This window comes from Pungitius pungitius, chromosome 15 (assembly GCF_949316345.1).
Source record: "Pungitius pungitius chromosome 15, fPunPun2.1, whole genome shotgun sequence".
Taxonomy (NCBI): domain Eukaryota; kingdom Metazoa; phylum Chordata; class Actinopteri; order Perciformes; family Gasterosteidae; genus Pungitius; species Pungitius pungitius.
Genome location: NC_084914.1, coordinates 15,972,303 through 15,997,839, shown reverse-complemented (window position 1 = coordinate 15,997,839; position 25,537 = coordinate 15,972,303). Strand labels below are relative to the sequence as shown.

Below are 25,537 nucleotides of genomic sequence, written 5' to 3'. Positions count from 1 at the left end.
TGCTTAGTCATAAAAGCATAATCAGTTCAGTCAGTTAAGAAAACTTTTCACGTAGAATTAAGTCAGCAACGGATTGGCCAATCCCACCACTAACATAGACACAAAAGATGCCGTGTACACCTTTTTTCTGTAAACACTGTATGACACTATATGACATATACAACCGTAAGGTACCTCAGTTAAATGTAAAACAACTCAAAGCATTCTAACCAGAAAACATGTTCTTCACAAAATAAAACAAAGAATCAACCGATGACACTGAGCCATCTACAATCTGTTCATTCATTTCACAAATGAGCCGAGGTGGAGGTTTTACAGGTCTACCTGCCCTGGTGCAAAGGGGAGGAGGCTGTGCACAAACCACCTGTTCTTGTGTGCTTGCATCTAACAGTGTCTCATTCGCCCGGTCAGGGGAGACCAAATTAGGAGCTTCCACCGCAGAGGGCTGGCAGGAGGCATCCTGAGACACCACACATCCACTAGAAGTTTCAGGGGAAGGCAACTGTAGAGCTTGTAGCGGAGGATCCGAGGTATCCAAAACCTCACACACAGCGCGTGGGGCAATACTCACTCCAGTCTCCGAGGGTGAAGCACTCACAACATCCGTTTGGCTGGCTGTAGTGTCCTCATCACTCTCCTCATCCATTTGCTGGAGCCAGTCAATTGTCTTCGTCACACTGTCCTGTACATCATCAGGGACCACTGGGGCACATTGTCCACCTCCAGCCACTGAAGGGCAGCATGACTCCAAGGCGTCGTCATCTCCCACAGGGAGAAAACTAACAGGCAGAAGGAGGTTTCTATGAACAACTTTTTCCTTTGCTGTCACAGGATCTCTGATGCTGTACACATTGATTTCAGGCCTCCCAGACGTCACTTCATAGACTGTAGACTCCCATTTGTCTGCAATTTTCTTCTTGCCTCTCTCACCGCGATTTGCAAGCAGCACTCTGTCACCTATAGTGAGCGGTGACCCTTTTGCCTTGCGGTTGTAGTTCTTTGCCTGACGAGCCTGTTCTGTCCGACTGTTCAGCCGGGCAATGCGTGCAGCTTCAGACAGGTCCCGCTTCAAGCGAGCAACAAACTCATTGTGGCCAACAACAGCCCCGTTAGGGAGAGCATGCTGGAACATAACATCGACAGGCAGACGTGGAATTCTCCCAAACATTAGAAAGAAAGGCGCAAAACCCGTTGTCTCATGCTCGGTGCAGTTGTAGCAGAATGTCAACATCTGAAGCATTTGAGGCCACTTGGCTTTGGACTGAGGTGGCAGAGCTCTTATCATGTTCCCAAGGGTCCTGTTGTATCGCTCGACAACTCCATTCCCCATGGGATGGTACGGGGTGGTATGTGATTTTTGAATGCCAGCCATCTCCATCAGCTCTTTGATGAGGTGACTCTCAAAATTAGCCCCTTGATCTGAATGGATGCGTTTAGGGAAACCATAGATGCAGAAAAAGTCATCCCAGAGACGACGGGCAACTTGCTTTGCTGATTGATTTTTGCAAGGAAATGCATGCGACAGTTTGGAGAAGTGATCTGTGACAACCAAAACATCCACACTCTTTTTGTCAGTCTGCTCAGCTGTCCAAAAGTCAATACATACTAGTTCCATTGGTTCCGAGGTGATAATGCTTTCAAGTGGAACACGGATGTTAGGCTCCGGGGTCTTTCCAACCATACAGCGAAAGCAGTTTCGCACATGGTTGATGATGTCACGTTCCATCCCTATCCAAAAGAACCTCTGCCTGGTGAGAGAGAGCGTGCGCGCCTGCCCTTGATGACCTGATGAGTCGTGGAGGCCACGGAGGACTTGGAGTTTCAGGGAGTCTGGAACAACAATCTGGTGAATTGTCATGTTCATTTGTCTGTCTTTCTTTACCTTATACAACATGCCATTCTTTATGGAAAGCTTAGACCATTGTCTCAACAGTTTCATTACCGCCCGAGACTCACCAGCACGTTCACGCCTAGAGGGCCTCCTGTGACGCTGAACGTAAAAGAAAACCCTGCTCAAGACATCATCTTGCTCTTGCAGATTGACCAGTTCACTCTTCGGTAAAGAATCAATCTGATCAACATCGGCAAGCTGAAGAATAGCCGGTTCAGTGCCTCTCATTTGACTGACACCTCCAGAGTCGTGTGCATCCAACACAGCTGAGACATCACGTGAAGAAAGGGACCCCTGCGGAGAAGGTGTAGTGACCGCCACTTGCTCCTCGGAGTGGTCAACAACCAACTGACAGTTAGTAGTACATCTGAATGCATCTTGTACTGTCCTATCCAACATTCCATTCACATGGTTCAATAACAATGCATACGGTTCGGTTACAAGACGGTGGCTTATGCATGACCGGACAAAGGGCTCCCTACTCAGTGCATCGGCAACCACATTCTTTGTACCAGGGACATAGTTCAGGTCAAAATTGTATGCTGCAAGTTTGGAAACCCATCTTTGTTCACATGCATCTAACCTAGGCTTAGTCAAGATGTAGGTTAATGGATTATTATCTGTCCAGACAGTAAAACACCGCCCTTTCAGCCAGTGGCTAAATTTGTCGCAAACTGCCCATTTAAGAGCAAGAAATTCCAGCAGATGTGCTGGATAGTTCAGCTGGGAATATGACAGTGTCTTGCTTGCAAACGCCACAGGTCTGGCAACTTCTCCATCAGGAGGCAACTGGGAGAGTACAGCTCCTAGGCCATCAAAGGAGGCGTCAATAGCGAGGATGAATGGTGCACCAAAATCTGGATGGGCCAACGCAACACTGTGCACAAGCTCGTGTTTCAGAATTCTGAATGCTTCCCTACACTCATCAGTCCAGTCCGTTGGGGACAGTTTAACTCTGCCTTTTTTGAATTTTGGTTTATGACATCTCCCTCTTTTGTGTGGTGTCGCAGGTTCAGCCACAAGGTTGAACAGCGGCTTAGCTTTAGCTGAACATCCCTCAATAAAATGATGGTAGTAGAGAACCATTCCCAAGAAAGATCGGATCTTCTTCGCACAAGGTGTTTTCTCATCAGCTTCCATCAGGTCAGCTTCCTGCACATCATTTATAGCCTGTACCTTACTGGGATCTGTCCGAACACCATCTCCACTTATGATGTGTCCCAAAAACTTGACAGATCGGCGAAGAAAATGGCACTTTTTAGGCGAGAGCTTCAAGTTGTTTGCAGCCAGGCGTGAGAACACCATTTGCAGGCGCTCCAGAGCAACCTGTTCAGATGGAGCAAAGACCATAAGATCATCCAGGTAGCATAACAGGCTTGTAAAGTTCTCATCGCCAAAGATTGACATCATCATTCTCATAAAGGTGGCAGGACTGTTTGTGAGGCCTTGGGGCATCCTGTTATATTCATGGAGACCAAATGGGGAAGAAAACGCTGTGTATTTCTTGTCGTCCTCATGCAGCCTGACATTGTAGAAGCCTGATGTGAGGTCCATTGTGGAGAAGAACACATTGCCACCAAGTGCAGCAAGGGAGTCCGTCTGATGAGGTAATGGGTGTGCATCTTTCACTGTTCTTGCATTCAACCACCTGAAGTCATTGCATATGCGGAGATCGCCAGACGGCTTGGCAACCAGGACGAGAGGAGAAGAATGCTCGCTCTGAGACTTACGTATTATCCCCAACTCCTCCATCTCATTAAGAGCAGTCCGAAGCTTGTCATAATGGCACGGTGGGACTCTCCTGTATGGGAATCTGAAGGGCTTGTCATCCACCAAACGGATTCTGTGGACAAAATCTGCCGCCTCACTACAGTCCATCTTATGCCTTGAAAAGCTGGATTCATACTGCTCAATGAGCTGCAGGAGCTTATCCTTCCACTTGAGGGAAACTTCACAAGACGAAAGGTCCACATCCTGCAGCCCCATGCCACTCAGGATGCGTGATATCTCCTCTTCTGACCTTGGTGCAGGTGGTGAGCTCTGTATGCATTGCACATTGGATTGGACGCGATCTGGTTCAGGTAGGTCCTGTACAGAGAGACAGGGGGACACATCTGCAACTTTTGCATTTCTTTTAATGGTGAGGTGCTTCTCTGTGGGATTTAATATCTTGACTGGAACCCAGCCATCTCCCCATAAGGAGGTAACAACTCTTCCCACTAAAATCTGTGCAGGCCTGGCTTTTGACTGGGTGGGTTCTATGACAACCGCCCTTCCCACCGCAGAGATGTCAGATGCAGGAAGTTTAGCCCACACAAGATGTTCAGACATCGGCTTTAGAGTGACACATCTTTTGAGTTTGGCCGTGCCTATCCTGTTTGGCACAGCTTCACCTTTCCATCCATCCGAGTAAGACAGCAGGGATGTCAAATGGGGCAGCATATCATCTCGAGCATTGTTCTCCGGAGATGTGATGTTTTGGCCAGTAACAGTTTCTTCCATCCGGGGTATGAGCCACTTGATGGCATTGCTACCTAGAATCATCTCATCAGTTTGTCCTGGTACAACGAGAACAGGAATTATTACTTTATAGCCGTAAACTGATGCAGCAAAGTCATACATGGCAGAAGGTGTGACAAGGTGGCCCCCACATCCAACAATGACAAAGTCCTCAGCTGACTTCTTTACCATATCGGGGATGGACTGTGAAAGTTTTGCGGCGGCTGTCTCGCTTATAGTGCATGCCATAGATCCACTATCTATCAATGCTCTGAGAGTATGTCCACCATCAGCTGTCACATCTGTGTAGAATAGACTATCAGTCTTCGAGAGTCTTTGCAAGCGTTGCACAATTAGTGTTTTTTGAGATGCAACTACATTACGGTAGGTGTGGCACAATGTTTCGTAATCATCAATGTCTGTCAAATCCAAGGTGGGAGGTTCACTCACTCGATCTGCGCTGTCCTCCCCTGCACACAGATCATTTAGTTTCCCTGCTGACCATTCCCAGAATGACGTCTTCCTTCCAGGCAGGTGCGTCTTGGATGGCCAGGTAAGTGACACAGGAAACAGAGCCTGTTCTCTCGGCAATGGGTGAGGGCAGAGTGAGAAGCGTCATTACATATGGAACACGGTATCTCATTTAACCCCTCAACTTTCGGGAGTCTGTTGCTGGAATGTGGCTTTTTGTTGACCTGAGTATAACCCGGGCCCTGGAGCAACACCTTCTCTAGCATTCCAACTAACCTCTCCAGAGTAGAGTTCTCTTGATCCACAGCCGTCTTCTGTCCAGGAATGTCTGGGACTGAAGTTACAATATTGCCAACCTCAACTCTATTTATGTCGATTCTGCTAACCCCCTCTGCAGAAGACCTAAATCCCTTCTCCAGATGGTATTCATCTAACACTTCCTGAACCTCACGAGCTGACCATCTATCAATTGTCTTGGACCTAAAAGTAAGTGCTAGATCTTTACTGGGGCAGTGTCTAATGAACATCCGTGTGACTTCAATGCTGGGGCCGTCAAACATCTTTCCCTGCTCCTCAAGACAACTTGCAGCAACATCAGCGGCTCGGTTCAGTCTAAGCCAATACTCATATGGATCTTCCTGTTGTTTCGGTATGGTGGAGTAAAAGTCAGCCAATGGCACAGAAGAGCAATGGCTCGTACTGAAGTGTCTACAAAGGAGCCCGTAGATGGCCTGTGGGTTATGTTGGACATCAACTTCACCGTTTCTTATTCCAAATCTCACAACGTCCTTGGCTCTGCCTCTTAGGTGCATGAGAATTTCCTCAGCCTGATTTTCAACCCGAATGCCACTCTTTCTGATGTAATTTTTCATTGAATCCTCCCATTCGTCGACAGATAGTGTATCTGAAGTCTCCCCTCGAAATACAGGTGGATCCTTGACTCCTCTCTGAGTTACAAGCTGCACTTGGGAAAGATCCAGTGTGCGGCTGGAGTCTTTTGGTTGGGTCGTTTCCTCATGACTTGAATGTACAGAGGCTGCGGGTCTTGACGTGTCGAGATGTGACATAATGCTCTCAGCTAGCTGCTGCCCTATCTGTTGCACAATGGTGCTCATCTGGTCAACTACTCTCCCACTATCCGAGAGAGGGTCTGGAACTGATGTACTAGCGCACTGTGGTGGAGGTAACTCAACTGTAGGCTGATTCTGAGGTGTCACTACCCCCCCACGTCTGAAAGGACTGTGTACCAAATCCTCACCAAAAGCTGTCCTATCTCCGACTTGTTGGTCAGCTAATGAAAAGGGAACCGGTGTGATGTGCAGCCCCCTCCCCCTGCCAAAACTGAGAGGAGTCATGCCAGATGTACCAAAGACATTAAAACTCATACCTGCTATCAAAATACCCACTCAGTCCTAAGGAAATATGGCAGTTATTAGCTAAATGAGACCGACATTCAAAACCAAAGGACCTCAGCTCCAAGTTGATGCAGCGGAGAGAAGACACCTGCCCGGTCCGGCGTAGTCATCATCCGGGTCACGGCACCAATGTAATTCCTATGAGGTGTCCTCTATCTCTTTACTTGCGATTCTGGAGCTCCTGACAAAACAGCGGACACAAATAGAATTTGGGATCACGTGTCTCCTTTTTAATCCTCAATTTAATGAACAAACACAAGGCAAATATAAACGAAGATAACAAACATCCAAAATAATAAAGCTACACCATAAATTAATTGTTAAAGTACATAAAGTAAACATTGTTCACGGACATACAAAAAAAGACGTTACCTCCTTTTTAATCCTCAATTTAATGGAGGATTTTCCCACAATCCCGTTGGTCCGTTGGTCCGTTCAGGTACCACATTAAAACAGTAGATGGCGTAGTTCAGCCATTTTAGCAGGATTTATCCTAACCCTTGTTGGGATCCTGTTTTTTTGGATCAAAGTTATCCAAATCCCACTGACAAGTTTTGAACAACACAAACTGAAGGTTTGATCCAGATTAAAACTAGGATTGGATTCCCTGATCTAATCTGATTTCAGATTCCTTCTTTCCCTTTTGAACAACTCATTTTCAAGATTTGATCCAATCCGATAACCAAAATCCGATCAGTTTACCTTTGAACAACTGGCCCATGGTGTTTCCGTACTGGTTGTCCTCTACCTGCAGTGAGAGCTTAGCCTTGACACTCAAAGGCTTGTCAGAGCAGAAGCTGACCTCAAACTCCACCTGCTGGTGAACATTCAGGCTCAGCATGACTCGTTGCACCGGCTGATGCCCTGTGGAAGAGTGAAAGAGTCGTGTGTTCAAAAAGAAATATGGCCAGGGCTGTCTTGTGCAGAGGAGCAGAGCCGACGATGAGTTCAAACCAACATTGACTTGTAGTCCAAAACAACAGTATCACAGTACATCTTTATTTATGAATGAATGAATGAATAAATATTTGTTGATACATTTTCATTGAAATTGTGGAGAAAGAGCCTTTAAAGCTCTTATGTTTGTGTGTAGGAGCTGCAAATATGGAGTTTGCAGCATAGAAGCCTCGTAACTCATAACTGAATTTATCACAAATCAACAAAACCTGTGTTGTTTGCCAAGAGTTTGGATGCCAGTTTAACACAGTACAAAAACAAAGACGACTAAAACAAGTTATTCTTCATTTTTGATATGCAGTATATGGATCAAGCCCACAATGGAATGCTTTAAATTAAAAAGTGATTTTTTTTTGTTTTATGCAATAAAAGCTATTAGGAGTCATAAATAAACTTAGCTTAACCTATCTTTAAAAAACACAATTTATTGATTTACCCCTTTATCTGTGTCGTGAGTTGTCCAGACGTGGGGGCTCTATAACAAATTCCACGGGGAAAATTACAAGCTACTGATTGTTTAAGTGAAGTCTTACAGCTCCAGTTTGTACCTGAGTCATTGGAGGCCTCGATCTGCGTGGAGTGGATGAAGCTGCTTGTGTTGCCAGGTGCCGCTTTGAGGGTGAACACTCCATGTTAATCCAACATATCTATCTGGACCTAAACAACCCACAAAGCACCTTTTTGTGTAGCATTGTGTTTTGGGTATTTTGTTAGAGTGGATGTGAGTTACTATGTGAAAAATGCATCTTCTAGATCTATAATAAACACAAGGATAAATAGGTCCCTTCCTACCTGAGCATTGCCGTCATTTAGCAGCACCAGAGGCCGTGTTTTGCGACGCCCTACCAACACACGTCTGAACTGAAGCATTTGGCGTCCTCTGCTGTTCCTCAGAGCGGGACGCACCACACATACACTGGGCAGACTGCCCTCGCCCCTGAGGTTGAACTCCAGCACCTTATTCTTGAATGTGGGTGTCATTCTGGATGAGACAGAGAGAAGAGGAGATGCACAGCGGTCAGCAAGGAAAATAAAGTGCTGATGCTGTTCTGTTACTACACTTGGTAGTAGAAATAAATGGGACCAATCAACGTCAAAGAGAGCAGTGCTTACTCAGTCACCAACTCGTACCTGCTGGTTACCTCCATTGTGGCCTCAAACACAGCGTTGTAGCACAACATCGTCTGGGGTGTGAAGGTGACCACAGCGAATAAGTGTGACTGCCTGGGGATGCTCAGCGTTGCAGCAGACAAATTAAAAACATCCGCAATTCGAGAAGTCTGTAAGAAATCGCAGTATCAGCTGCGTGTAGCACGATAGGAAATGGTCCTGTACGCATTCATCCGTGTACCCTTTACATGCCTTACCTTAGAGCCAATGTACTTAATTGCCAAGCTGAGCACACAGGGCACCTTGCTGTTGTTGGTTATTTTGAAGCGGGCCTGGGCTGTTTGCCCCACCAGGACTTTGTTGAAAATGAACGTGTTCTTGTCCCGGATGTAAATGCGTTCAGCATTGCAAAACTGCTCAGAGGAGAGCCGACTGCTGTCGTGGCACAAATGGTGTTCCTCAAAGATGGTTGACATGTCTAATGCTTTAGGTAATAATTTGATCTGATTAGATGTTTGTGTGAAATTGCAGTAATAGGCTTTTGAAGCCCCCAATGATGGCCAAAAATGTTTTTGTGACAATAAATTCTTTTGAGTTCATCCTTGTGTCTGAGTAGATGTTTGTTCCAAATGTGGAGCCAAGTGAAAAGCATTAAAGCAAGAGGTTCGGGAGTCAGACACAACTAGTCCGGTTTGTTGATCACGTCGGACAAGATCACACTGCTCTCACCTGGCTTGCAGACTTCAGCCAGCAGTCTTTACGGAATGCCGTCCGGCCGGTCTGAAGGATCACGCTCACTGACGTCAATGAGCAAACACTGGTTCCAGTCTCCCAGCTGCTCAGCCACACAGTCCACTGTCACCACCTGCTGAGCGCCTGGCTGCAAGCTCCCACTGCACGGAGAAAACCCCCACCGTGATGCGATTCTGGAGAGAAAAGGGGGGGGGGGGGGATTAGACATACCGTTGTGCAAATTAAAATGTAGGTATTACACACAGTGGACAAAGAACTCTCCTGGTATTTTAATATGGATTTTAAGGGCAGGTTTCTATGTTTTGAATTTGGTTGAGTAGCACCACCACTATTTTTCTTTCTATTAAAGGGTGTGTTGTTGTGTTTTGCCAGCCTCATGCTTCTCAGCCTCGTTGGCACTGGCAGTCTCACCTGTGTCATAGCCATGTCCTTCAGGTTGGACTCACGTCTTACTTTGCTACTGGCACCAGCAGATCTCTCTGAATGGGTCTCTGGAGGCATCTTCCTAGCAGGTCCCCTGAGACCAGTGCCCAGAGATACAAATATTCATTTAGGTTGAACATCTTTAAGCAAAGTGAGTTTTCAGAAGAAATATCACTGTTATAACTTCTTCAGCTTGACATCACTTCAAGTAGCAGTTGAGACCTTGATTGTGATTTATGCACAAGTAGGTTTATTCATTTTCAGATTTAAATCTTCAATGTGTCCATTGACATGAGAGACATGTTATTGAACACAATCCCATTAGTTTGTATTGCAGGGCATTGTTTTTGCCGATACCGTTTACTATGAAGCTACCTCCATCACGCTATATACGGTAACTTTTGTTCACATGAATCAGGAACATTTTAATATGGAATTTTGTGACTTGTGGCAGCAAAGATGGTTCAACATGTGCAACTTCAAAACTTGTGTTTTAGCATTTTCTAATTTTTTAATGAATGAGTATCATCCCTTGTGCTTAAGTATATGTGTGTGTTCTGTTCTCCTACCCTGCCTTCCCCGGTGGCGCAGGGTTAGGGGCCATGCGGCTGATGATGAAACGTGTCTCAAAGTCTCCATTGTTCTGGATGGTGAAGCTCTGGCTTTTCTTGAAGCCATAGACCAGTGGGCCAAAGTTGAGGTCACATGCAAGTATGATCTTGTACCTGATCAGCAATTCATCAATTGTCAAAAAAAGATACACAGATTCACAATCTGAATTGGAATAGATTGTACTACTGTTCCTTAAATACTAATGCACATTACAGAAAAGAGATAGTATGAATTTAAGTCTTTACCTGGAGAAGACCGACTTGACTGAAACCTCAATTGCTATAGTGGCTATGAGTTCTCCACCATTCCCAATGCTGGGTTCAATCACCTGCGAGAGAAGAAACCCACAATTTAACTTGAGTGTGCCATAAAATGAACAAATAATGAACACGTAGCTGAACCTCCACTGCAAGCATTAAGGCCGTTGTAGGCAGCGCAGGACAGGTTGCTCTCTAATGAGGATTTCCCTGTTGGGTCTGCATAGTATTTGCACCGCTGTGGGCTTCTCGTGGGGCATTAGAGTCCCACTCTGGGGAGACACCGTGAAAATGGCCTCCAGGTTTGGCTGGCTTGGGTCGGTTCGCTGCAATGTGAACCTTTTGCAAAGAGATGAATGCAAGTGAAACAACTTTGTTTTTTTCTCTGTAGTTCACTTGCAGTAAGGTGAAACCCAAACTAATACATTGAAAGTAAAGAAGTAGAATGTCAAACTCACTTATAGGCTATTTCATACTTCCCTAGGTTCTTCATCCTGAGAGACAGTTTGGCCTCTTCAAAACTTTAATGGTTCCAAAGTTCACACAGCCATCTGCCACATGAACATCATTCAACTATCAGTGAATCCCGATAGTAAACACTGACACCTCACAGATTTTGGATTAAAATATTAGTCTTAATAAATGTGCCACAATAAATTAGGAACCTTATGACGAAGGACATGTTTGTAAATTTGACCCGTTCTTACTTGGTGTGATCTCCAAATCAATGACATAGGCTTCAGCTGTGACCTGTATTTTTTCTTTTTGCACGATGCCTAGAATCATCCCCACATCAGATACCTGAACCAAAACACACAGTACATGCTGTATACTGTACATACAAAGTGGTATGTGAAATATCCAGTTTGACACCTATTTCTGAAACTCCATCTGCATAGATTCTGTATGCTACATGTATTATTCATTTCTGCATGTGTACTTGGTATAGTTTTACTTCACCTCCAGATATAAGATCTTCTTAACGTGGAGTGGCCTCTTGGCCCTGAAGTGTAAGCTCAGTTGGTAAGAGGAGTTGGGTAAAACAATGCCCTGATCCTGTGGCACACTCATCACCTAAATCCTCCACGCCCCGCAGTCTCCAAGACACCGGCAGAGCAGTCTTGTTATGCGGCGTCATTCTGCTGCTCTCCCGCCTACAGAAGAGGAAGGAAGAAGGTAAGACCGAATCACGTATACAATGGAATTTAAAAGGTAATTGCTGTTGTCACTGTAATTGATCCACAGTATTATGACTTCACCGCACTACTTTTTTTCAGAGGGGGCTCACTTAGCGTTTGAGGAAAATCCCTTGTCAAGCTGTTGAAGAAGAAATGCTCTAGAATTTACTTTCTCTGAAATGTTATTCCATGTTTTTGGTACCTATTCAGCAATGTCCTTTGAAAGTGACAATGGTTTCTTTCCAGCTCCAGCTCCGGCCGAACGCCCCGGCGGGAAAGTTTGACGTTGACAAGTTCTGGATTGTCCTTGACATGGCACACAATGCTGTCCGTCATTTGTCCCAGTTTTGTTGGGTACGCCCACACTGTCAACTCCTAGCAGGACAGATATTTACATTTACTAATGCATGTTGTAATATTATAAGCATCCAAATAATGGACAACAAATATATTCAAAATGTTGTATTTCCCATGATGATGTTAGATCTGTATGATACCTGTTTCTGGTCGGGTTTGAGGGTCATAGTCGGCGGGTCCAGCAGGTACGTGGTGGCCTGGCTATCATGCTGGAAATAGAACTGGACCTCAGCCTCCAGGCCTGAAATGTTATGAATCACTAGTCGCTCTGTGTTGACTGGACGTCTCCTTTCTTTGTATCTACACAAACAAACACGAGTGTATGAATTTAAATGCAAAGACTGATACTTACACACTTCCCAGCTATCGCTCTGCCTCTCACCTGTCTCTGGTCTCGCCACTGAGCAATGGTCCAAACTCAGTATCCAGGTTTGATCACGTATGTATTCTGGAGCCCGTCTTCCATTTGTGGGACCTTCTTACTATAGGCAAAGAGAGTCCTGGGAAAAGCATATACCGTAAATCCTCAAATAAAGAACGGGATTCAATTAGAGGCCAGTCTTCAGATAGTAGCCGGGGGCGTGGTCGATACGGACAAATAAAGGCCGGGGGTAAAAAAAGAAAAAAAAGTCAAAGTAATATTTCATAAATACATGTTCTCCTTATGTTTAATGTTATTGGCTAATTTCATGGACTGTTGGCAATAAAAAAAAGACATTTTACCACGTAGGCCTACTAGGCGAATTTGTTATTGTTTCAAAGCGGGACAGCCATGCGCCGCTGGTAGGGATGCGCTGGCGCTCCGGCAGCGGGGGGAGGAGAACCGCATGCAAGTAGCCCAGGATGAGGAGAACGACGAGGAGGAGCTGCTTAATAATGAACTTGTTGTTCTTGATGATGAGGATGAGGAAGAGGATGTTGAGGGGGACGCCGAATAGCTGTACAAATGTTGCCTCATTACTGGTGAGCTTTGGATGTAGACCTAAATATTATGTTTAGATGTAGACCTATTTTGCAAGGTCCATTTAGTTGGGAGTTTGTTTGCTCCATTTGACCGTAGCTTAATGGCTATGCCCATTTCCGATGTTGCTGATGAATTTGGTAGTTGCGTAATATGACAGGCCTAGTCTAGGTCCAGGCCATTTGGTTTAATTTTGGTTGTCTCCTGTTCGTTCTGTGATTGCTGTCCTTTCACAGGACCAGATATTTATTGTTACGTTGACACTGCAAATAAAGCGCTATACGAGATAAACTTTTTTTTTGGCCGAGTGAAATTTTTGACTTGCTTGATTGGAAAATATCTGCAATTAAGGATGTATCTTAAGACTGACATGCACTATGGTTTATTACTGAATCATTTCTAAATGGTTAGTGAGAAAGTTGATTAGCTATAGGTCTACCGGTTTCATTCTACCGGTAGCCTATCGGTAAATGGTTGCAGGAAGTGCTGAACGCATATGCAATGAATGATGTTGTAACTGAGACACCGTCATCAACACCAGATGTCATCACTCCGCCCACTCGTTCTCAATCCCCTGAATTCTAATCACCATCACCTGTTCTCACCACCTGCACGTCATCATCCCGCATCACCCTATCCCTTCATAAACCACACACCTTCACTCTGCCAGTTGTCTGGTCTCGTCGTAGTAACGCCGATAAATACCCACCGGACTCCGAACGGACTACTCGCCGGCAACTCGATCACTGAGCTTCCTGTTTTGAAATAAAACCTCTGGTACATCACCTGTTCGTCTCCTTCTGCTTTGTGACAGATATTAGCCTACTGCAATTTTGCCCATTATTTTATTTAAATAATACAATTCTATAACAGAAGATACCGGTAAGTAAGAAATAAAGGTCTGCCCCTAATACAAGCCTGCCCCAAATTCAGGCCGGTGCGCTGTGCAGCCTATGTAAATAAAAGCCCTGGCCACTATTTGAGGATTTACGGTACAGTAACTTTAGAGTTCAACTAAAATCCCATTTAGTAAAACCTTCATAAAGGTAAACGCAAATTGTTAAAAGGTTCTGTGCACTCCTGCAGCTTCTTCCCAATGAGGACGGGTCCACGTCCCTACGATATACGTCTGATATATATATATATATATATATATATAAAATCTGATTTGATGTATATGAGAATGCTGAATAAAACGTTTACATCATGAGAAATGACATTTATTTGAACGTGTGTGAGTTTGCTGGTTATAGGAGGACCTACCCCACAAAAGCAGCATTATAATCTTTTCTCATTATCTCAAGTCAAATGCGTTCAATTTGAATCCTTGAGAATTTTTGAAGCTAACAAACTAAAACATTTTTCTCAGAATTTTGTTTGATCATTTAATGATCAGAGGGAGAAGTGTGACAGGAAAAATCAACATTTTTATAGTCTCATGAATAGTACTAGGATTTGATATTTTTTGTTTGTTACTTTATATGCTTTGTCTGATACCGGAACTCAATTCTTACAGCAGGATGCTGCAGCTCTCTTTGAGGGTTGACACGTAATGCTAGCACAGTTTCAAAATCCTGACTCCAACCTCTGCTTTCACCCATAAATGGGATCACAAGAGGCCACCTCACAGTTGGACTCCTTTCAAAGGTTGTCTCCGTTTCTTCCTCTGCTATCTTACTGTGTAGCAGGAGTGTGTTTCTGTTAATTAGACAACTCAACTGCTTCAGTTGTTGTCAGACTGCCTGCACTCTGCACAACTGTTGTACCTTATTTGCAAAGAATAAAGTTTTAAAAGTCAATTCTGTTCTCTTTTCATCTCAGCATTTTATGCACTCACACTAAATAAGTAATTTTTTCCACCACGTTTATTTAAGTACTAGACCTGGACCTTGAGTCTGAAATAAAGAGTTGATTGATTGATTGTTAATCAATGTTGACTGACATGTAGTCTTTGCAGATGGAGGGGTAGGTGCCAATTCCTCTGCAGAGGAGCTGGTAGCTTCTCAGAGTCCCCAAAAGCTCAAAGTTGAAGGTCTGCTCAAACGTCCCTGGGAATTCTGAGTAGAACCAGATCCTCAGAACCACCTCGCCATTAGCTGGTACAACCCAGCGAAATGTTGTCAGACTGCACAAAAACACACACACAAACTTAGTACAAACAACAACAACATAGAACAGAATAAAACACTATTGTGGTTTTTGCAGTTATTTTGCAGTACTATTAAATCTCCAAACTACGAACACATTTTCTGGAACGACTGACACAATTTTGCAGTGTTAAAGCATATATTGACGTTTAAACTATACCATCACCTTTACAACTGATGCGCGCATATCTTCCACCCAATCTTTATTCTCCTCGTCCTGTTCGTCCAGCCCAAAGGGAACCAGGAAGGTGAAACAGCTACAGGTGAGTTGAACGTTTGATTGCTCCCTGTTTTCAGGAAAAGGAACCACAGAGAACGTTGTGGGTGGTGGGACGGGTGGGCCGCTGGGTCCCAAACCCAAATCATCCAACACCTACCCCGATCACAGGAGAGAAGGAAACATATTATTCCCTGGTGACAAACTGATACAAAAAGAAAGAAACGATCGACAACATTTATGGAAGAAGTACAGAGTAATTCATGATTACTACAACAGAAAAGAGAAAAGCCAGCTATACCTCGGCCAGTGGAGGCAGTGTGCTGCCTTTTAGCAGCTCCGCAGCACTCGGACAGTCTTTCCTTGTTACGTTCAGGGCAACGTGAGGGATAATGTCCTGTGGAAGCACCACGTCCGCTGCAGCTGGCACTGACATCTGACTAGGCAACGGAGACGAGCCGTGTTTCTTGTTCTTCTTGCCAACAGCCGTCTGTGCACACAGTCCATGATGTATCCAATTGATGTGTTGGATTCTCGTACCGCATTACTGCAATTTAACTACTTTGACCGGGAACAAATATGGGGAGGGATAACAATGTCTAAAACAGGATTATTCTACAGGAGTAATGCTGCGTTACTGAAAAGCCATGTTGCAATGTTGTGAACATGCGACAGGTCAGAATGCATCTCTCCGTCCATCCCATTAATGTGTGTAAACCGCTGTATGTTATCCTGTGGGAGTCTGGTGTCACAGTGAAGGGATGGCTCTGCGCTGTTGCAGACTTACCAAGAATAAGTGTTCTGCTCCCTGCGGATGCTACAAGGATTTCAAGAACTGATCAGAACGGTTAAAAGAAGAGTTTTCCAATGTTACGGCAGCCGTTTAGGAGAGAGTAAAGGAGAATACCATCTTTGTCGTAATTTTCCAGGCAGTCTTAACTTAATTAGAGAAAACTTTATTTAGAGAATGCATGACTGACGGTCATCCACCTAACCTGTTTCTCTGTTGGGGCATCCTCAGGCACTGGAGGCGCCTCGTCACCAGGCAACGGGACCAGCAACAAGCCCCGGGCTCGGTCCCAGTGCTGCAAGATGTGATCCACCTGTTGCTGGGTCTGCTCATACACAGCAAACTGACACTGCAGCTCATCCACAATGGACTGGATTGGCTGGATAGTCCAAGCATCAAGGGTAATACAAAGTGGTCATCAGCATTGAACAGCTATTGATTTTTTCATGGTGTGGGATAAGCAACTCATTTCATTATTATTAGTTAATACTATCACTTAAATATTAACTGTAAGTGCATACAGCAGTTTGTCTTTCCATTGTTACATGCGAAAGTGAATGCAATTCCTATTTTATGATATCAATTATAGGTTGTGTAGCGACGATTTGCCATCTTGTCACTAGTAGAGGTGTTTTGTAGGGCTATCTGACGCGTGGTTCCAAATGATTCCAGTTCCAGTCCAATACTGCATTTTATCTTCTTTATTTTTTGCTCAGTTCTGATGCTCAAACATGTTACAATCCATAGTTCTGATGCACCATGACTCTTGCTCCTCACCCTTGATCCTCACGCTTGATCCTCACGGTCAAAAACTGTTTGCTTCCCCAACACCCCCATTCCCTTGCTCTCTGATTATCTATATACACCTTAAACCCAACACCTGGCTTCCCTTGCTCCCTGATTATCTACATACACCTTAAACCCATACTCCACCCAGTGTTCTCCAGTGGAACTACAACAGTCAAAAAGAGAGCATAATGGCTCTTACACTCCGGCCCCTAATTGTACATGACAAGTAGACATTACAATTCAATACAATATTTATACAAAGAGCCATTAAAGTCCAAAGCGACACTGTATAACATTGCATTTAAACAATCTTCCATTTTTAGAACATAAGTCTTTGCAATCAGTCCTTTAATTTTCCAGGTTGTCATACAATAGACAAAGCTTTGTCACAGGTCTCTCAAGTATATTGGTTTTAGTTTGTACTCGCACAAGTCCATTTTTATCAGGAAAAACTTCCAAGACTCGTCCCATCAACCAGGATCCACGTCTGAACTCCAGGTGGAGGAGGTGGAGGCGGCTCTGCCCCCCCTGCGGAAGAAGGACGTGCCGTTGGAGGTGGACTTCTTCTGAGGATGCTCCATCGTCTGCTGGGACCTGAGCTGCTGGTTGATAACGATCTGGATATCGTCCTGCCAGGCTTCCAGTTCCTGTGACAACTCCAGCTTACGTTGGATGGCTTCTAACTGGTTGTTGAGAGATATCATGTCACTTTTACTTCTCACCAACTCTGCCTCCATCAGGGTTTTCTTGGCTATGGCTTCATCTCGATCTCTGATGGTGTGTTGGACGACGTCGGCCTCCTCCTCCACGTCCTGCAGCTTACGTTTCAACTCAGCGTTTTCCTGCTGCAGATGGACGTTCTGATCTCTCAGCTCATGCGCTGCACTCGGATTCCCACACTGATCGCCCGTCCTGTCGACAAAAGCTCGATTCAGCTCCTGAGAGCCCCACGTCAGTGCCAGAATCTGGGCCACTCCCTTCAACTGACGCAGTATTGTGTGCAGGTCTTCCTTTTGATCCACGACCTCTGACCTCCCCGAGTTGTTCAGTTTCGGTGTCAGTGGGAGCAGCAACTGAAGACTGGACCACATTTCTTGTGTAATCTCTTCTTTGCTGACCCCGAGGCTCGTCGTCTCCATGCTGCTCTCCAGCTCGGACAGCAGGGGTGCGTCTCCGTGGCTCCTGCCTTCCTGCAGGGACACCTCCTCCTGAAGCTCCTCCACCTGGGTCTGCAGCTGCCGTGAGCGACCCTGTGCAGCCTCCGCCTCTTGCAGCGCCCCAGCTAGCTGCTGGCTGTGCTGCTGGTTGAGTTGGTCTTGTAGAGCCAGGCGTGTGTGCAAAGAGGCCAAACTGGCCCTCAGCTCGGTGTTTTCTTGACACACACTCTCCAAACGCTCCTCCAGCACCTGCTCCTTCTGGGTGAGACGCAGAACCTGCTCTCTCATCGCACTGATAAGCTCCTCCTCCTGCAGCCTGTTGTGGCTTCCTTTTTGTTGGAGCTCCTGTTTCAGCTCCTCCAGCTTGTCTGCGTATCTATTAACAGTAACATCCGGACATTCAATTGTGTTCCCATTGTCCTTGCTTCCTTGTAATGGTCCATTCACGACCCATCCCAGTAGGGTTCTAACTGCATAAGGTCCTTCTCCATCACTGTTTTTAACTTCCCAGGGCTCCATTACCTTGGAAGCATTTGCTCCAATTAGCAAATCCACATCAGCAGGAATATGAGGGATCTTAACACCTTTCAGGTATGGCCATTTATCCAAATCCTCTTCGGTAACCATGTTATCTTTGGACACAGGCATTTTCTCCTGAGTGAAAACTTCCGGAAGACTGTAAAAGATGTCATTATAAAGGCTAGACACTTCCAATCCAGTCAGAATAGAACTACTAACAGACCTTTGATTGCCCATTGTTTTCAAAAGAATATTAGTTTTCTTTCCTTTTAATTTCAAACGGTGCATTAAGTGTTCTGAACAAAATGTGGCAGAACTACCAGGATCCAAGAATGCATATGTTTGAATTACCTTTTGTCCTTTACAGGATTTGACTTGAACTGGTACAATTGATAATGCACATTCTCCATTACCGTCCCCCGTTTGACCACATGCTTGAAGGGCAACAAGCGCACTACTTAGTGATGGACGATTTTGTTCTTGAGCGTATGTTCTCTCCTTCTGTTGAATGTGCAGAATGCTGGGATGCATTTGGCCACATACTGTGCAATTCAAGCGCTTTTCACAATCTCTGCTCATGTGTCCGACACAAAGACAGCCAAAGCAGATACCTTTCTCCTTTAGAAAGTTCAGTTTTTCCTTGTGCATCTTGTTTTGCATTTGTGTACACTGCTCCAATAAGTGATCACGTTTGCAACACAAACATACAACTTGAGATTTTGATCTGAAATCAGACATACAACACTGAATTGACTTGCTGTTAGTAACAACCGTTGTTGCAAAGCTGTTTCTAATTGTATTCCTATGTTGAGGTTTCTGTTGTACAATTTGAGTACTCTGGATATCACCAAAAAGTGGATCAGATGACATTTTAACTTGACGTTCCACAAATGTTACGATATCTCTGAACTTTGCCCTTCGATAGCTCACAAGCAACAGTTCTCCAGTTCTCCCTTAATTTGTAAGGCAGCTTCGTGATGACTGTTTTCAAATTGCTTGGCATCTCCAGCTCCTCCATGTACTCAATTTCTTCCATTGCATTACAGCATCCACGCAAAAAGAGAGCATAACTCTGCAGTGAACTTACTTCCTCGGATTTTACTGAAGGCCATCCAAGTACTTTCTCTATATATGCAGCAGCTATTTTGAACTCATTGCCAAAATGTTCCTTTAACAATGCTTTAGCTTGCACATATCCTTTTTGTGCATCCATGTGCTGACAACTGCGCACAAGTTCCTTAGGTTGACCTTGTGTGTACTGTTCCAGAAAGTACAAACGATCTCGATAATTGTTGGTTTTGTCCTCTATTCCATGTTCAAATGCTCTGATGAAAGCTCTATATTGCAAAGGATTACCATCAAACACATGAATATCTCTTTGAGGCAGTGTGCTGGATTGTTGTTGTTGTACAAGAAGAGCAGTAATCTCATTTTGTTTTTGCATAATACTGCAGATGTTTGAAGTTGATGTTCCATTGCTGTTCGGCATTACATTTGATGTTTGCATTTGTGACACAGAATGAAGATCAGATTGCAGTGCACTGTGAGTTTGCTGAACCACATTCCTTTGGTTTGCTTGCTGGAAACAATTCCTTGGCCTATATTCCTCAACATGAGGGTTAAGAATAACTTCTTTGCCACCCATTGTAGTTCCTTTATCATAATATGCATTCATACCATCAGAAAAGGTTTTACGATGCTGGCCGTCAGAATTGTTTAAAACCGCAATTTTAGCAGTAGCAGCAGCAATATCTGCATCAATATCCATTTGCTCTTGTCTTTGCCTCAGTTGTTCCTGTTGTACCTCCAAGGCATGCTGTTGTACCTCCAAGGCATGTTTCTCCTTTAAAGCAGTTGCACGTGCAATTAATGCAGCCTTTTCTGCCTCTGCTATAATTCGTGCTGACGAAGCAGAAGATCTCCCAGTACGCACACTGCTAGAACTTTTCCTACTGGATGGTTTAGTTGACACTCGTGAGGAAATGTTTGAAACGCTATCATTTGGTTCAATGTCATCTTGACAAGCATTGTCATCAACACCAGAACATGAAACTTGACTTTCAGTACTCAACCATTTGTTAACATCATCTTTAAACCCATTATAAATTAACATCTTTCCATTGAACCATGTTTGTTGTCTTTCCTTTTCTTCATTGGGCAAAATAACCATCACAGAATTGTGCATTTCTTTTGCTTCATCACACAGCTTTATGAATTTCTCAAAAGAACATTGCACTTCCTTTTCATACTCTCGGTTACACATAAAATCTCTTATGATAACCATCAAGTTGTTTGCTTTATTTAGTTTAGTCTTTCTTGTTTTCTGCAACGTTTCCAATTTTTCCAGTAATGCCCTTGGAGTAAGTTTGATGCCCCGTTTTTCTTTCACCGACTCCATTTCAACTCTCTCAACCGGCACATTAGTCTCTGGTGGTTTACCAGCAGCCATAAAGTCTTCACCACAATTACTCACACTCATTTTCACAGAGTGTTGATTTCATTCAACTTGTCAGTAACTGTAAACTTAAGCAACCAATGCATTGGATTTATGCTATTAAAGGTGTGCACACAAGAGCCATTCATAGGTAGCAGTACACATACCATGAATTAATTCGCTCGCTTCGTCGCGACTGGTCCTTGATTCATACGTCCAATTATATCCAAATCCACAGCGGAATCCAGTGCTTAGTTCAAAAAAAGTTCCAAAGCGATGCGTGATAATCCACAAAGAAGTAGTTTTTGACAAAATGTAGCGACGATTTGCCATCTTGTCACTAGTAGAGGTGTTTTGTAGGGCTATCTGACGCGTGGTTCCAAATGATTCCAGTTCCAGTCCAATACTGCATTTTATCTTCTTTATTTTTTGCTCAGTTCTGATGCTCAAACATGTTACAATCCATAGTTCTGATGCACCATGACTCTTGCTCCTCACCCTTGATCCTCACGCTTGATCCTCACGGTCAAAAACTGTTTGCTTCCCCAACACCCCCATTCCCTTGCTCTCTGATTATCTATATACACCTTAAACCCAACACCTGGCTTCCCTTGCTCCCTGATTATCTACATACACCTTAAACCCATACTCCACCCAGTGTTCTCCAGTGGAACTACAACAGTCAAAAAGAGAGCATAATGGCTCTTACACTCCGGCCCCTAATTGTACATGACAAGTAGACATTACAATTCAATACAATATTTATACAAAGAGCCATTAAAGTCCAAAGCGACACTGTATAACATTGCATTTAAACAATCTTCCATTTTTAGAACATAAGTCTTTGCAATCAGTCCTTTAATTTTCCAGGTTGTCATACAATAGACAAAGCTTTGTCACAGGTCTCTCAAGTATATTGGTTTTAGTTTGTACTCGCACAAGTCCATTTTTATCAGGAAAAACTTCCAAGACTCGTCCCATCAACCAGGATCCACGTCTGAACTCCAGGTGGAGGAGGTGGAGGCGGCTCTGCCCCCCCTGCGGAAGAAGGACGTGCCGTTGGAGGTGGACTTCTTCTGAGGATGCTCCATCGTCTGCTGGGACCTGAGCTGCTGGTTGATAACGATCTGGATATCGTCCTGCCAGGCTTCCAGTTCCTGTGACAACTCCAGCTTACGTTGGATGGCTTCTAACTGGTTGTTGAGAGATATCATGTCACTTTTACTTCTCACCAACTCTGCCTCCATCAGGGTTTTCTTGGCTATGGCTTCATCTCGATCTCTGATGGTGTGTTGGACGACGTCGGCCTCCTCCTCCACGTCCTGCAGCTTACGTTTCAACTCAGCGTTTTCCTGCTGCAGATGGACGTTCTGATCTCTCAGCTCATGCGCTGCACTCGGATTCCCACACTGATCGCCCGTCCTGTCGACAAAAGCTCGATTCAGCTCCTGAGAGCCCCACGTCAGTGCCAGAATCTGGGCCACTCCCTTCAACTGACGCAGTATTGTGTGCAGGTCTTCCTTTTGATCCACGACCTCTGACCTCCCCGAGTTGTTCAGTTTCGGTGTCAGTGGGAGCAGCAACTGAAGACTGGACCACATTTCTTGTGTAATCTCTTCTTTGCTGACCCCGAGGCTCGTCGTCTCCATGCTGCTCTCCAGCTCGGACAGCAGGGGTGCGTCTCCGTGGCTCCTGCCTTCCTGCAGGGACACCTCCTCCTGAAGCTCCTCCACCTGGGTCTGCAGCTGCCGTGAGCGACCCTGTGCAGCCTCCGCCTCTTGCAGCGCCCCAGCTAGCTGCTGGCTGTGCTGCTGGTTGAGTTGGTCTTGTAGAGCCAGGCGTGTGTGCAAAGAGGCCAAACTGGCCCTCAGCTCGGTGTTTTCTTGACACACACTCTCCAAACGCTCCTCCAGCACCTGCTCCTTCTGGGTGAGACGCAGAACCTGCTCTCTCATCGCACTGATAAGCTCCTCCTCCTGCAGCCTGTTGTGGCTTCCTTTTTGTTGGAGCTCCTGTTTCAGCTCCTCCAGCTTGTCTGCGTATCTATTAACAGTAACATCCGGACATTCAATTGTGTTCCCATTGTCCTTGCTTCCTTGTAATGGTCCATTCACGACCCATCCCAGTAGGGTTCTAACTGCATAAGGTCCTTCTCCATCACTGTTTTTAACTTCCCAGGGCTCCATTACCTTGGAAGCATTTGCTCCAATTAGCAAATCCACATCAGCAGGAATATGAGGGATCTTAACACCTTTCAGGTATGGCCATTTATCCAAATCCTCTTCGGTAACCATGTTATCTTTGGACACAGGCATTTTCTCCTGAGTGAAAACTTCCGGAAGACTGTAAAAGATGTCATTATAAAGGCTAGACACTTCCAATCCAGTCAGAATAGAACTACTAACAGACCTTTGATTGCCCATTGTTTTCAAAAGAATATTAGTTTTCTTTCCTTTTAATTTCAAACGGTGCATTAAGTGTTCTGAACAAAATGTGGCAGAACTACCAGGATCCAAGAATGCATATGTTTGAATTACCTTTTGTCCTTTACAGGATTTGACTTGAACTGGTACAATTGATAATGCACATTCTCCATTACCGTCCCCCGTTTGACCACATGCTTGAAGGGCAACAAGCGCACTACTTAGTGATGGACGATTTTGTTCTTGAGCGTATGTTCTCTCCTTCTGTTGAATGTGCAGAATGCTGGGATGCATTTGGCCACATACTGTGCAATTCAAGCGCTTTTCACAATCTCTGCTCATGTGTCCGACACAAAGACAGCCAAAGCAGATACCTTTCTCCTTTAGAAAGTTCAGTTTTTCCTTGTGCATCTTGTTTTGCATTTGTGTACACTGCTCCAATAAGTGATCACGTTTGCAACACAAACATACAACTTGAGATTTTGATCTGAAATCAGACATACAACACTGAATTGACTTGCTGTTAGTAACAACCGTTGTTGCAAAGCTGTTTCTAATTGTATTCCTATGTTGAGGTTTCTGTTGTACAATTTGAGTACTCTGGATATCACCAAAAAGTGGATCAGATGACATTTTAACTTGACGTTCCACAAATGTTACGATATCTCTGAACTTTGCCCTTCGATAGCTCACAAGCAACAGTTCTCCAGTTCTCCCTTAATTTGTAAGGCAGCTTCGTGATGACTGTTTTCAAATTGCTTGGCATCTCCAGCTCCTCCATGTACTCAATTTCTTCCATTGCATTACAGCATCCACGCAAAAAGAGAGCATAACTCTGCAGTGAACTTACTTCCTCGGATTTTACTGAAGGCCATCCAAGTACTTTCTCTATATATGCAGCAGCTATTTTGAACTCATTGCCAAAATGTTCCTTTAACAATGCTTTAGCTTGCACATATCCTTTTTGTGCATCCATGTGCTGACAACTGCGCACAAGTTCCTTAGGTTGACCTTGTGTGTACTGTTCCAGAAAGTACAAACGATCTCGATAATTGTTGGTTTTGTCCTCTATTCCATGTTCAAATGCTCTGATGAAAGCTCTATATTGCAAAGGATTACCATCAAACACATGAATATCTCTTTGAGGCAGTGTGCTGGATTGTTGTTGTTGTACAAGAAGAGCAGTAATCTCATTTTGTTTTTGCATAATACTGCAGATGTTTGAAGTTGATGTTCCATTGCTGTTCGGCATTACATTTGATGTTTGCATTTGTGACACAGAATGAAGATCAGATTGCAGTGCACTGTGAGTTTGCTGAACCACATTCCTTTGGTTTGCTTGCTGGAAACAATTCCTTGGCCTATATTCCTCAACATGAGGGTTAAGAATAACTTCTTTGCCACCCATTGTAGTTCCTTTATCATAATATGCATTCATACCATCAGAAAAGGTTTTACGATGCTGGCCGTCAGAATTGTTTAAAACCGCAATTTTAGCAGTAGCAGCAGCAATATCTGCATCAATATCCATTTGCTCTTGTCTTTGCCTCAGTTGTTCCTGTTGTACCTCCAAGGCATGCTGTTGTACCTCCAAGGCATGTTTCTCCTTTAAAGCAGTTGCACGTGCAATTAATGCAGCCTTTTCTGCCTCTGCTATAATTCGTGCTGACGAAGCAGAAGATCTCCCAGTACGCACACTGCTAGAACTTTTCCTACTGGATGGTTTAGTTGACACTCGTGAGGAAATGTTTGAAACGCTATCATTTGGTTCAATGTCATCTTGACAAGCATTGTCATCAACACCAGAACATGAAACTTGACTTTCAGTACTCAACCATTTGTTAACATCATCTTTAAACCCATTATAAATTAACATCTTTCCATTGAACCATGTTTGTTGTCTTTCCTTTTCTTCATTGGGCAAAATAACCATCACAGAATTGTGCATTTCTTTTGCTTCATCACACAGCTTTATGAATTTCTCAAAAGAACATTGCACTTCCTTTTCATACTCTCGGTTACACATAAAATCTCTTATGATAACCATCAAGTTGTTTGCTTTATTTAGTTTAGTCTTTCTTGTTTTCTGCAACGTTTCCAATTTTTCCAGTAATGCCCTTGGAGTAAGTTTGATGCCCCGTTTTTCTTTCACCGACTCCATTTCAACTCTCTCAACC

General features: G+C 44.3%; 4 protein-coding genes and 1 long non-coding RNA gene across 7 annotated transcripts; all 5 read right to left on the bottom strand.

Moving 5' to 3' along the window:
• Positions 1 to 383: 383 nt before the first annotated feature.
• On the bottom strand, positions 384 to 9,066 carry LOC119209848 (hydrocephalus-inducing protein homolog). 3 transcript variants are annotated; one of them, XM_062557931.1, is made up of 6 exons: positions 8,601 to 9,066; positions 8,365 to 8,513; positions 8,026 to 8,215; positions 7,782 to 7,890; positions 6,979 to 7,140; positions 384 to 6,457 (listed from the first exon to the last, which is right to left on the bottom strand). In XM_062557931.1, exon 6 carries the CDS (start codon positions 6,244 to 6,246, stop codon positions 4,876 to 4,878), a length of 1,371 nt encoding a protein of 456 aa, XP_062413915.1. In that variant the 5' UTR covers positions 6,247 to 6,457; positions 6,979 to 7,140; positions 7,782 to 7,890; positions 8,026 to 8,215; positions 8,365 to 8,513; positions 8,601 to 9,066; the 3' UTR covers positions 384 to 4,875. The 3 variants fall into 3 exon arrangements, 2 of the variants coding, with proteins under 2 accessions (XP_062413915.1, XP_062413916.1); XM_062557932.1 differs by lacking the exon at positions 384 to 6,457 and having other exon boundaries at positions 6,509 to 7,140; positions 7,782 to 7,844; XR_009942490.1 differs by lacking the exon at positions 384 to 6,457 and having other exon boundaries at positions 6,514 to 7,140.
• A 1,143-nt stretch (positions 9,067 to 10,209) lies between these two features.
• LOC134105334 (uncharacterized) lies at positions 10,210 to 12,885 on the bottom strand. The gene is made up of 8 exons (XR_009942491.1): positions 12,306 to 12,885; positions 12,064 to 12,223; positions 11,769 to 11,941; positions 11,349 to 11,542; positions 11,096 to 11,189; positions 10,847 to 10,939; positions 10,377 to 10,459; positions 10,210 to 10,244 (listed from the first exon to the last, which is right to left on the bottom strand). It is a non-coding gene; the product is annotated as an uncharacterized LOC134105334 (long non-coding RNA).
• A 1,852-nt stretch (positions 12,886 to 14,737) lies between these two features.
• Positions 14,738 to 16,577, bottom strand: LOC134105294 (hydrocephalus-inducing protein homolog). The gene is made up of 5 exons (XM_062557881.1): positions 16,560 to 16,577; positions 16,244 to 16,417; positions 15,550 to 15,738; positions 15,198 to 15,404; positions 14,738 to 15,009 (listed from the first exon to the last, which is right to left on the bottom strand). The coding sequence occupies exons 1-5, from the start codon at positions 16,575 to 16,577 to the stop codon at positions 14,977 to 14,979; spliced, it is 621 nt and encodes a 206-aa protein (XP_062413865.1). The 3' UTR covers positions 14,738 to 14,976.
• A 97-nt stretch (positions 16,578 to 16,674) lies between these two features.
• On the bottom strand, positions 16,675 to 18,632 carry LOC134105292 (BICD family-like cargo adapter 1). Its single transcript, XM_062557880.1, has one exon. It carries the CDS (start codon positions 18,630 to 18,632, stop codon positions 17,298 to 17,300), a length of 1,335 nt encoding a protein of 444 aa, XP_062413864.1. The 3' UTR covers positions 16,675 to 17,297.
• A 2,625-nt stretch (positions 18,633 to 21,257) lies between these two features.
• Positions 21,258 to 23,252, bottom strand: LOC134105291 (BICD family-like cargo adapter 1). Its single transcript, XM_062557879.1, has one exon. It carries the CDS (start codon positions 23,250 to 23,252, stop codon positions 21,918 to 21,920), a length of 1,335 nt encoding a protein of 444 aa, XP_062413863.1. The 3' UTR covers positions 21,258 to 21,917.
• Positions 23,253 to 25,537: the final 2,285 nt, after the last annotated feature.

Coding starts and splice junctions, on each gene's coding strand:
- LOC119209848 (XM_062557931.1), bottom strand. CDS start 6,246: ATGAGTTTTAATGTCTTTGGTACATCTGGCATGACTCCTCTCAGTTTT.
- LOC134105294 (XM_062557881.1), bottom strand. Junction 15,739..16,243: donor ATGCCCCAACAGAGAAACAG/GTTAGGTGGATG, acceptor CTGTGTGCACAG/ACGGCTGTTGGCAAGAAGAA. Junction 15,405..15,549: donor CACTGCCTCCACTGGCCGAG/GTATAGCTGGCT, acceptor TGATCGGGGTAG/GTGTTGGATGATTTGGGTTT.
- LOC134105292 (XM_062557880.1), bottom strand. CDS start 18,632: ATGCCTGTGTCCAAAGATAACATGGTTACCGAAGAGGATTTGGATAAA.
- LOC134105291 (XM_062557879.1), bottom strand. CDS start 23,252: ATGCCTGTGTCCAAAGATAACATGGTTACCGAAGAGGATTTGGATAAA.